Here is a 12,250-nt window from a genome sequence, read left to right on the forward strand (position 1 = left end):
ACAGTTGTATATGTTAATGTTTGTACTTTCACTAGCAGAAGAGCATGTCCTCAAAAGATTGCATGCATTGTGTCTCCTCTTATGTGTTCCCATATTCCACACATCAGTCCACCATAGGTGAGTGGTTGCCTTTCCCTTTTTTACATATTGTACCATCCAGGAGTTTCCAGTATTGCTTAACTTAATATTAGCTTCCCTATTATAAATAAATATGTTGCACTAAAAAAAGAGAAAATGGTTGTATTTTGATAATGAAGCTTTTTTTTAAAAAAAAAAAATGTTTTACAGGTATAAACTGAAATTCAGAGTTTATGATCACAAGCATAACCAAGCTGACATCCAAGCTAATGTTACCATAACAGTGCAGAATATTTCAGAGGAAAATGTTGAATCTTCTGCTTCAGTTCGAATAGCAGGAGTGTCGGATGAAGATTTCATCAGGACTTGGAGTGATAGAGTGAGCTCATTTATCTTATTTTTTGTTCTTATTTTCCTTTATGTCCAAAGTATATTGACATATTTGTGTGTGATGTTTCAGACAAACACTCACACAGCCAGCAAATTAAGCAAACTACGGGACAAAGTATCTGAACTTTTAAACATTCACAGAGAAACCATTATTGTTTACAGTGTTCAGCTTCATTCAAGAAGTCCATCAATTACTGATGTCAGATTTACAGTTAATGGCTCAAAAAAGTATAAATCCTTTGTTCTGAATGGTTTAATTGCAATGCATAGGAATGAGGTATTGGTACTACTTTTTTATGTGGACAGCAAATTTATGCTTCTCTGTTTCCTGGAAAGTAATTTTTCAGTTATTTATTTACTTCTGTGTTCACAGATTGAAAAAGAAGTTGGAATTAATATCACAATGGTTGGTATAAATGAATGCCTTCATGAAACATATAACTGTGAAGGAAGTTGCACAAATAATGTCAGTGTGGATAAAAGGCTCCATTTAGTAAATGCTAATAGAACTGCATTAGTTGGTGTAAAAGTCCATGTGATGCCAGAATGCACCTGTGCAGTTCACAAATTTATCTTGACAGATAAATGTCACAAAAACTTTTGCTTCAATGGTGGAAGGTGCATAGATACAAGATTTGGCCCCAAGTAAGTGAAAAGATATTTATTATTGTTTCAATGCATATCATTGCTACCTCTGGTTTGTTGACATCAATTGATTCATTTTGGAAACTGTGTACTTAAACTAGAAAAGAACAGAAATTCAAATTGTTAATAAAGTCTCTGTACTGTTATGTATGTCTTTGGACAACATATCAATCAGTTATAGGTAAGTAGTCGTTTCTTCAGAGTTCTGATTATTGTGAAAAAGATGAGTATGTATCAAGCAAGTAAATTAGATAACACAGAAGTAATAGTAGCAGCAGAACTACCACATACATTTCTCTTAACAGAACATGGGATAAAGAAATGAAGTTAAAGTATACAACACACAGGACTCTGAAAAAGCTGTGTACATCTGAAGATGACAACATAAAGGTGGAGATGTTGTAGTATATGTACACAATGAAATGAGGGATTGCATACCATGGCAAGTCGACAACTGTACAGAAACGCTATTTGAATTGGCAGCAATACTGACAACATTCAAATGGAAAAGAAGTGTTTGATATTAGGGATATACAGATCACCAAACAGTTAGCTAAATGGTTTTCTAAAACAGCTACAAGTTCCGTTAGAAAAGGCTGTTAGACAATTAACATATGTCATAATAGTAGGTGATATAAATGTTAATACACTAAAAGAGAGCTGTTACACTAGGAGTTTCAGTGATCTAATCAACACTTATGATATAGATCTGGTAGTAAATAGTCCCATAAGATGCAGTACAGATATAGAGACATTAATAGACCATGTAATTAACAAAATACCACAATACAGACAAAAATTACAGGTAATAAACACAGCTGTTGCTGGGATATTAATGGAGATATTAGATAAGATAATGAAGTCAGAAAATAGCAGAGCTGTGGAGGCTATAAAAATTAATGCAGTGTGAAGTCTGGAGTGATATATATACCAAACAGCAAACATAAATAAGAGATGGGAATCATTTTCTAAAACATTATCCTGTTACATAGAGCTTGCATGTCCATTAGTATGTAAGAATGCAATGTTAAGAGCAATAAAAATTAGGTCACAGTAGATGTAAAAAGGAAGCTGGAACAGCTAAAAACTGAGTGTGAACAATCTCAGATAGATCCTACACAAGCAACTTGTGATGACTGTATAGACAAGAAGAGATCATGTAAGAAACCAATAAAAGAAACCAAATCCAATTACTACAGAAACAAAATTGCAGCTTCTAATAACATGTGGTCAAACTTAAAGAAAGAGAGGAAAGTGTAGACATGAGAAAGAGTGGGGACATAACAATAAAGAAAAATGGGAAGGAAATAAAAGACCCTAAAGAAGATAGTAATAATTTAAATAAGCATTATGTTGAGGTGTTGTTGTTGTTGTTGTGGTCTTCAGTCCTGAGACTGGTTTGATGCAGCTCTCCATGCTTCTCTATCCTGTGCAAGCTTCTTCATCTCCCAGTACCTACTGCAACCTACATCCTTCTGAATCTGCTTAGTGTATTGATCTCTTGGTCTCCCTCTACGATTTTTACCCTCCACGCTACCCTCCAATGCTAAATTTGTGATCCCTTGATGCCTCAAAACATGTCCTACCAACTGATCCCTTCTTCTAGTCAAGTTGTGCCACAAACTTCTCTTCTCCCCAATCCTATTCAATACCTCCTCATTAGTTATGTGATCTACCCACCTTATCTTCAGCATTCTTCTGTAGCACCACATTTCGAAAGCTTCTATTCTCTTCTTGTCCAAACTGGTTATCGTCCATGTTTCACTTCCATACATGGCTACACTCCATACAAATACTTTCAGAAACGACTTCCTGACACTTAAATCTATACTCGATGTTAACAAATTTCTCTTCTTCAGAAACGATTTCCTTGCCATTGCCAGTCTGCATTTTATATCCTCTCTACTTCGACCATCATCAGTTATTTTACTCCCTAAATAGCAAAACTCCTTTACTACTTTAAGTGTCTCATTTCCTAATCTAATCCCCTCAGCATCACCCGATTTAATTTGACTACATTCCATTATCCTCGTTTTGCTTTTGTTGATGTTCATCTTAAATCCTCCATTCAAGACACTGTCCATTCCGTTCAACTGCTCTTCCAAGTCCTTTGCTGTCTCTGACAGAATTACAATGTCATTGGCGAACATCAAAGTTTTTATTTCTTCTCCATGGATTTTAATACCTACTCCGAATTTTTCTTTTGTTTCCTTTACTGCTTGCTCAATATACAGGTTGAATAACATCGGGGAGAGGAAAGCTGCATGTCTTCGGGAAAAATTATGGCTGTAGTTTCCCCTTGCTTTCAGCCGTTCGCAGTACCAGCACAGCAAGGCCGTTTTGGTTAATGTTACAAGGCCAGATCAGTCAATGTTGAGGTAGTGGACAAATTAATAAAGCAAAACTCTCCTGACAAAAAATGCATACAAAGTATTCCTTCTCCCAATAAATGAACCTGAATTAGTAAAAATAACATACTGATTAAAAACAAAAAATACTGAGGGACTAGATGATATATCTGCTAGACTAATTAAATGCTGCCTACTGTGGGTGGTAAAGTCTCTGACTTTTCTCATAAGCTTAGTCATGGAAGAAGGAATATTTCTGAAATGTGTAAAAGGAGTAATATGATCCCTATTTTTGATTGAGGCAGCAAGGAAGATACAGGAAATTACTGACCAATTACTATTTGTTTATTTGTTTGCTGTCCATATAACAATCAATTTTTGGACACTGTCATAGATTTTACTTCACATATACAAAGGTTAATTAACACACATATGTGCACACATTGATATAGATAATGAAGGTCAGAAATTATAATTTTTTTTTGGAAAAACAAATTTATTACACCTGACCTGTCTAAAATAATAAAACGTGCAATTAAAGACACAATTATAAATTTTATAAAAAAATGCAAGGGTTTAGGAAGGGCAGATTCACCAATACAGCAATACATTACCGTATTTACTCAAATCTAAGCCGCACTCGAATCTAAGCCGCACCTGAAAAATGAGCCTCGAAATAAAGGGAAAAAAAATCCCAAATCTAAGCCGCACCTGAAATTTGAGCCTTGAAATTCAAGGAGAGAGAAAAGTTTTAGGCCGATCCTCCAAATCGAAACAAAGTTGGTCCATTGTAATATGAGACACAATTTAGGTCGAATGAATGACGGTACAGCTACAGTAGTTTGGTTCGAGTTGTAAGCTTAGCAGTTAAGCTTTATCAGGTAGCCATTGCTATGCGTCAGGCGCTCCGTCCGTATTTATACGGATACCCTTCCTTTTTCACGTGCTTCATCTGGTTTGAATCGATTGCTTATTTTGCTTTGATCTGATAAGTGCCGTTTTCTATGTTATAGGTGTTTACATCAGTCACTCTAAGCTGAAAATGCATTACTATACTGTGTCATGCATTGTTTATCGCATTCTGATAGTGCGTGTTTACGGCCTGTCGCTGCTCGCGGCATGGCTTGCTTTTGTGTGCGCTACCGCCGCCTACAATTAAAAAAAGAGAGGAATCGTCTCATTAGCGAAACAATGGCAAGTGACTGCTATTTGTTGTTACTTACACTGCTGCTTTCTTTGATAATGATCAACAAGAACCAAATAATAGACTGCGTATGATAGAACGAGAGTTTGGCGAAAATTTTTCTCCGTTTGAAAATCTTTGCGGCCGCTTCTTTAGTACATCAAATTCTGCACAGAAATTAGTCATCTTAGATTTAAAAGTCTAGTCAGTTGCCGTGCTTCATTTCTGACTGTATCACTATTAGGCATAAGAGTAATACGAATATAAACATGACACGGTTCGTATATTCTTCTGCGTTTGCTGTTGTCTCACTCTAGTTTCGTAGTTTATTAGGCAGACAGGATTTAAATGAGATAGAAGCAAACACGAAAGAATACAGGGCAAAATGTATATATTCGTATTATTCTTATGGTGAAGAGAATACTGCATGTGATTCACATTTCATCAGGTTCCTATTAGCAACCATCTCTTCTCACAGGTAGGAAAAAATTCCGAACGTAGAGTTGGGCATATTGACAAAAATCCCAGTCTTGCCAGTCGGATTTTCATAGTACATTGAAATTCTGCTACATTCGAAGATGAACAATACGGAATTTGTATTTACTTCGTTGGATAATGTATGAAAATGCAGTGGTCGAAACTCGGGCGGAGAAAAAAAGCTCGTCTTCCAATTTTTTTAAAAAAATTTTATTTACTGACGCAGAGGTTTTGGCACCAGTATTTATCTTTGTGCCTACAAAGGATGCCTGTGTAGCGCTACATATATTCGACGGCAGAAGTTAGTTGTGGCGGCACCTAGCAACATTTTTCAGAACTTCCGCTTGCTTTGCACTCGATTCTAAGCCGCAGGTGGTTTTTTGGATTACAAAAACCGGAAAAAAAGTGCGGCTTAGATTCGAGTAAATACGGTAATTTATAGTGTGTGTAGCTAAGGCACTAGATGAACAAAAGAAAGCTTGTGGTACGTTTCTTGACCTTTCAAAAGCTTTTGATTGTGTATGCTACAAGATACAGGTAGAAAAGCTTAAGGGTTGTGGTATAAGGGGGAAAGCAGCCAATATCATAAAACCATTCATGGAAAATAGAGAACAGTGTGTAGAAATAAAGCAAAATGTGAACAGTACTATAACAAATAAATGTCTAGTCAGATTCTGAATTTGTTAAATATGTAGTGCCTCAAGGATCAGTGGTGGGCCCACTGCTTTTTATTTTATATGTAAATGATATGCCCAAAATAGTCGTTGGAAATGTTGTCATGTATGAAAATGACATTTCATTCATTATAAGTAGTGTTTCAACAGATGACTTACAAAAGCTAGCTTCTCTAAATATAGAAAATGGAAACAGTTATTCCAGAGGAAATAATCTTTTTATAAACATAAATAAAGCCACATATATGCAAATACATGCAAACAAAACACCTTGCTTGAACACTATTACAGTCAAGCTTGGAGGCTTGGTTCTAAAACAGACACAAACTTCTAAATTACTGGGCATGACAGTGGGTAGGTACTTGTCATAGGAGAAACATAAATAATATTTGTTACAAAGTAAGTTCATGTATATTTATAATAAGAGAAATGTCAAGTACAATAAACACACAAGCACTGCTAACAATACACAATGGGCGAGTTCATTCACAAATTTCATATGGTATCCTTGTCTGGGAAAATTCTGCAAACGCACACACACCTAGTGTAGTAAAGCTACAAAAGAAGGTTATAAGATGCATAACAAAATTGTCATCTAGAGATTCCTGCAGAAATAAATTCAGGAAACTAAACTTACAAACACTAATGTCACTTTACATACATGAAAAAATTATTTATTTAACAATGCAGTTCGGTTAAACAGAGATACCCATACTATGTAACTATAACACAAGAAATAAAAGTGATTATCATATTGAAGGAAATCTGCTCAAATTAACTGGCAAAGAGCCTGTAGAAGCACGACGCCAGATGCCTTCTATATACCAGTTTGCGAGACCGTATAAAGACAACAGAAAACATGTCTGCTTTCAGAAATAAACTAAAATTTCACTGGATTAAAACTTGTCCATAAACTGTTGAAGAATACTTCGAAGTAAGAAATTAATGTAATGTTTCGTATGTAATTGTGTAAATATGTAAAGAACTTTCAGAAAGCATAAGCGATTTTAATTGTTAGTAATTATGTATGTATATCAATGTCATTCTTTTTTTTTCTTTAGATTCTTGTACTTCTAGAACTATTTTGGAGGAAATTGGTCATTTTACAGATATATGGTTGTAGGTGTGTATTTTTTAACTTGTAATTTTTCTACTTCATGTAAACATGTCCAATACCATTGTACAGAATGGTCCATAGACATAAATAAATAAATAAATAAATGACACCATGAATAATTAATGGTCTGTTAGTTAGTTTCACATTTCATGGATCATTTATACAATTGATGAAAATGATATGGAACAAGTCACTTTACATTCTCTCTCTCTCTCTTTCTCTCTCTCTCTCTCTCTCTCTCTCTCTCTCTCTCTCTCTCTCTCTCTCTCTATTTCTCTTAAGGTAAAGAGAAATATGCTAATGAAACTTAGTAATTCCTGCCCACTGTGATACTATGGTGGGCAGAAGAATGCCACTTTTGCACATCTGGTAAGTGTAGTGGGTAGGATATTTCTCATTTTAGGGCACAATGAGAGATAGACAAAACCTTAGCAGAGAATGTGATTCAGTTGCTCCAGGCCTGGATGTTATTGAGTGACGAGTGGAATGCTCTCACCATCTTCCAAAGTCCCACCGTCTGGTCATAAATGAGGAATATCCTACCCACTACCCTTCCTACGTCCTCCTACCACCACCTACTCTACTGTGGTCGCAAGCGTCATCTACCCCATGAAAGGCAGGGCTATCTGTGGGAGCAGTTACATGCTCTACAAACTAAGCTGTAATCACTGTGTTGTTTTCTATGGTGGCATGAGAACCAACAAGCTGTCTGTCCAGATGAATGGCCACCACCAAACTGTGGCCAAGAGACAGCTGGATCACCCAGTTGCTGGACATGTTGCTCAACACAATGTTCTTCACGTCAGTGACTGCTTCACAGCGTGTGGTATCTGAATCTTTCCTACCAGCACCAAATTTTCTGAATTGTGCAGGTGAGAACTCTTCCTGCAATATATCCTACATTCCAGTGACCCTCTGGCCTCAATCTTCATTAGTCCGTGTCCTTCACCCATCCATCCCCTTTCCTGCAGCCACTCCTGAACGGCACAGCCTTTTATTCCAGCATCGCATCCACTAGTCTTCTTTCCTGTCCTCTATTTCTCTCCTTTTCCACTCCATCTCCCCCTCCCCTCCACTTCTAACCTTGCGACTGCACCTATCTCCCCTACCTTGTCTCCACTTGCCCTGCATGCTCACACAAGCAGCACATTACTGTCTGCCACCCCTACCTGTTATCATTCCTCCAGCATCCTCTTGCACCACTCAGATTGCTTCTCCCATCATCCTCAGTTGCTTGCAGTCCAACCTCAGTGACCAGAGACAGTGATCATTTTGTGTGCGAGTTGTACTTGCATAAACGTGCAAGTTTGTCTATTTTAGATGGAGACCTTTGGGCCAAAAGCTCATATGTTTAGCATTTTTGTTGTTGTGCCTGTATGCAAGTCAGCATCTCCTCTGTAATATTTTAATATTAGGGAACATCCAGAATACTTGAACAGTAGATAAAATATTTTCATTAGGGAACATCCAGAATAGTTGAACAGTAGATAAAATATTTTCAAACGCTAATCTTATTTGACACCAGTGGCATAAAAACAGACATATACCCAGAACAAGTGAACAGAAATCTCATTATTCGCTTATCAGCCCATAGCAACTTCATAAGAAGGCAACCAGAATAACACTGTCTGCTAAATGAAGAAATACAACAACTAGAACAACATTCTACAAGCAAGAATGTCGATCATCTATTCAATAATACTACAGACAACATGACTACATAGAACTACCTAGTATACTGATACTGGACTGCAGCATGGCAACCCCATCGAATTGCTCATAGAATTTTATATCACATTTCAAGTCACTGGTGTTTAGTACATTTTGAAAGAGTTCAGCTGTGGTCTTATCAAATTTCGCCTTGAGTCAAGCTAAGTAATCCTCCACTGGTGACCTGGTGCATACACTTGGACAAGAACCACCTACTAGTCAGCCTTGATGCCACATCACTTTTCGCCCATATAGCTCTGGAGGATTCCTAGCTCTACTCAATGGCCAAGCACTTTGATAATGACACAGTCAGTGTCTTTCGACGTGCACTAACAATCACTTATTTCAAATGTTGTGAAATTCTATGAGCAAATAGACAGGATTCCTATGGGTACCCCTTAGGTCTGCATGTGAGTAATCTATACCTGAAACAGTTCGAAGATGTAGCACTGAATAGTGTCCACCTGAAGTCGAATGCATTCTACAGATACATAGATGACACATTTGTGGTGTGGACACATAGCACAGAAAACCTGCAGGAGTTCCTATGTCATCTCAGTGACATTCATGGCAGGATCAAGTTCACTGTGGAGGTAGAAGAGAATGTACACCTACCCTTCTTGGAAATTTTGATCAAGAGACATTTGGGCTCCAAGGTGGGACACTTGGTCTGCAGTAAGAAGATGCACATGGACATTTACCTTAATGCTTGGAGTCGCCTTCATCCATCTAAACACGACTTGGTACTAACCACCATAGTATATAAAAGTGCCAGGGCCATCTGCAACAGAAAGAGTTTTCCGAATGACTTACAGCATCTGCAGGAAACTTTTACCAAAAATGGTTACAATGAGATAGAAGTAAGATGTGCCTTAAAGTCAGATAAGAGAAGGCAGGAGAAACTAGAAGAAGAACAACATAATGTGTGCCATTCCTGCCATACGCGGGACTGCCAATGGGCATGATCATGAAAATAATGGACAAACATCAAATAAATACCATTCTCCATGCAACCTGGAAAATTAAGGACATGCTTGGTTCAACCAGACCATCCAGGACTGTTCAACTAGTCGTTTGCTGTATTAAATGCAAATATGCGATGCAGTACTTTGGACAGTCATATCGATACGTCTCAAAGCTCCGTACTACAGAACACAACAGAAATGTTCAACGCAACCATGACAGATGATCTCATTGTCCACTCAGCCTCTGTATTAATCAAGTAACATGTTAAACTGTAAAAGAAACATCATCTCAAGTTTCAGTTAATGTGATGCTCCTAATTTCAATGCAAAAGTATACCATATGGTAAGCTTCATTCTAATGAAGTATCTCATTATGCCTTCTATCTTGCACTGTTTCATCCTCTATACTGATATAGAACTAATCCAGTTTTTGTGTACATCTGTATATGTGTATACCAGCCCTGTAACTGGAAAACATATACTATCAAACAGAGAACCACCTGTGAAACGACACATCACATATCAGCTGTTACATAAATACTATTCATCCTTTTACATTGTCTTGACTACCACCTAGTAATCTGTTAGGATGAATGGGCATAGGCAGAGCATGTGTACCATTAACACACAATATCCTGTTGCAGAGCATGCTCTACAACATGACAATTCTGACCTCAGTGCCTGCTTCACCAGATACACCATCCGGATTCTTCCTCCAGACACCTGTTTCTCAGAACTCTGAAAGCGGGAACTAGTGTTGCAACATGTCCTTGGTTCTCACCACCCACCTGGCCTTAATATGCATTAATTACTTCCATCTCAGCATTTATTAACAGTAACCACTCATTTCTTCACTCCATTTTAGTTTCTATAATTTTCATTTTCTGACCTGTCTACTTTTCGCAGTCCCCGTGCCCCCCTCTGCTTCCTTTCCCTTCAACTCTTCTGCTAGAAGAAGGGGCCATTGGCTCTGAAAGCTCGCGTAAGCTAAAACTGTGTGTGTGTGTGTGTGTGTGTGTGTGTGTGTGTGTGTGTGTGTGTGTTCCTCTGCCGCCGCTTGGTGAGAAGATGTATTTATCTATCCAGTCACATTGTATATGTGTTTGGAGTGTTGGTAAAAGTTTTATACACTGCCTTTCTTTGAAGAAGTTCTTGTCAGTGTGTCATGATTACACCTTTAAATGAATAGTTCATCTAAGTTAGTAACTGGTATTTAGCAACTACATTTTTTATGCAGGTGCTCCTGCTCTAGTGAATTTAATGGTCCACGATGTCAGCAGACATCTCGCAATTTCCAAGGAAACAGTTGGGCATGGTATCCTGCTCTTGAAGTGTGTGGCAGTTCACATCTTAGTTTGGAATTTAGAACAAAATATAAGGCAGGGTTATTATTGTATAATGGCCCATTAACTTCTCCAGATGGAAATGAAACACTGCTTTCAGGTAAAGTAAGTTTCCACTAAAAGTAGTATTTAAATGTATCAAAGTAGACTAACTTGAAAAAAAAATCCATAAAATTTTTGCAGCAACATATCATGCTTTAAAGTAATAAAAAGTACAATAGTATAACTCATGTTACTGTTTTAAAAGTAATTTAACAAGTGAATTTTCAATTTTAAAAAATCTTGATGTAAAATTTCATCATGAATCAGTCACAAGATAGCTAAGAGCTTCACAATTTGAAGCAGAATGTGAATATCTATGAAGCATATTTTTATGTAGGTGCCATTTTTAAATATGATTACTGTAGCCAGCAGTCTGTGCTTGTCTACTGAGTACCTTCTGTTATTTGATACTGACTGAAGGAATTATTTTCTCTAGTTTTCATTTGTTTGTGCTAATTTGAATTGCCTCAGTTAATGGAAAATATGTGCAGTACTGTTGTGTGGAAAGGACGTGAAAGCTGTCAAGATTCAGTGGCACAGTGATCAGTGGAACGGTAAGAAAAAGAGTAGGAGCAGGCTATTACAACACTACCATATAGGGTGCAGACACTTCCAAGTGCCCCTTAGATGGCACAGGAGCATGAGAACTGGTATAGAGTCCATGCCAAGTAGTTATATCACATACATTTTGTGTGTGCGCAAACCAGCGCCCATGCCCATGTTCACTCGGCCAGTGCAAAACCATTGCATAGGCTCCAGCACAGCTGCCTAACTGCCCACAGTCAGTTGTTTGTCCATCCCTCCCCACATGTACCCATGGGTGCCTACTGCCAGTTAGTGGGCATGCAAGAGCATTTAAAGAGGGTTATACTAATTTTCCTGAGGAAGACAAAATGTCACCACAGAAGAATTTGTATAGAACGCTGATGTAGATGTTCAAGAAAATAATGAGTTTCATTCAGTTCAAGAAGTGTTATTTATGAACTTATCACAGAACATGATAAATACTGGAAATTTTCATACATAGGGCCCTGGAAATGTGACAATTCAGCTGAAAAGGCACGCAAAACCATTGGTGTAGTCAGTGCTTTGAATTTCCTTGACTGGGCACAGTAATGAACTTTTCAGGTGAACTGTCACTGGAGTTGAAATGGGTCTGATTCCTTTAACACCAGAATTGCATTAAAATTGAAATGAACAATTTTAGCTCTGAAGATCTGACAATGAAACGTATTCTAAGACATGAATTAAACTGTGTTGAGCAATCCAGCAAAAGAC

The 12,250-nt window shown here is 37.5% G+C and overlaps 1 protein-coding gene across 1 annotated transcript in view; it reads left to right on the plus strand.

Moving 5' to 3' along the window:
• Nucleotides 1-12,250, plus strand: part of LOC124616382 (neural-cadherin-like) — a 312,303-nt gene that overhangs the window by 137,125 nt on the left and 162,928 nt on the right. The window contains exons 10-13 of the mRNA XM_047144688.1: nt 289-457; nt 539-745; nt 842-1,113; nt 10,825-11,030. Coding sequence (XP_047000644.1) covers nt 289-457; nt 539-745; nt 842-1,113; nt 10,825-11,030 — 854 coding nt within the window. The remainder of the gene's footprint in view (nt 1-288; nt 458-538; nt 746-841; nt 1,114-10,824; nt 11,031-12,250) is intronic.

The sequence above is a fragment of the Schistocerca americana genome, chromosome 5 (genome assembly GCF_021461395.2).
Source record: "Schistocerca americana isolate TAMUIC-IGC-003095 chromosome 5, iqSchAmer2.1, whole genome shotgun sequence".
NCBI classification, from domain to species: Eukaryota; Metazoa; Arthropoda; class Insecta; order Orthoptera; family Acrididae; genus Schistocerca; species Schistocerca americana.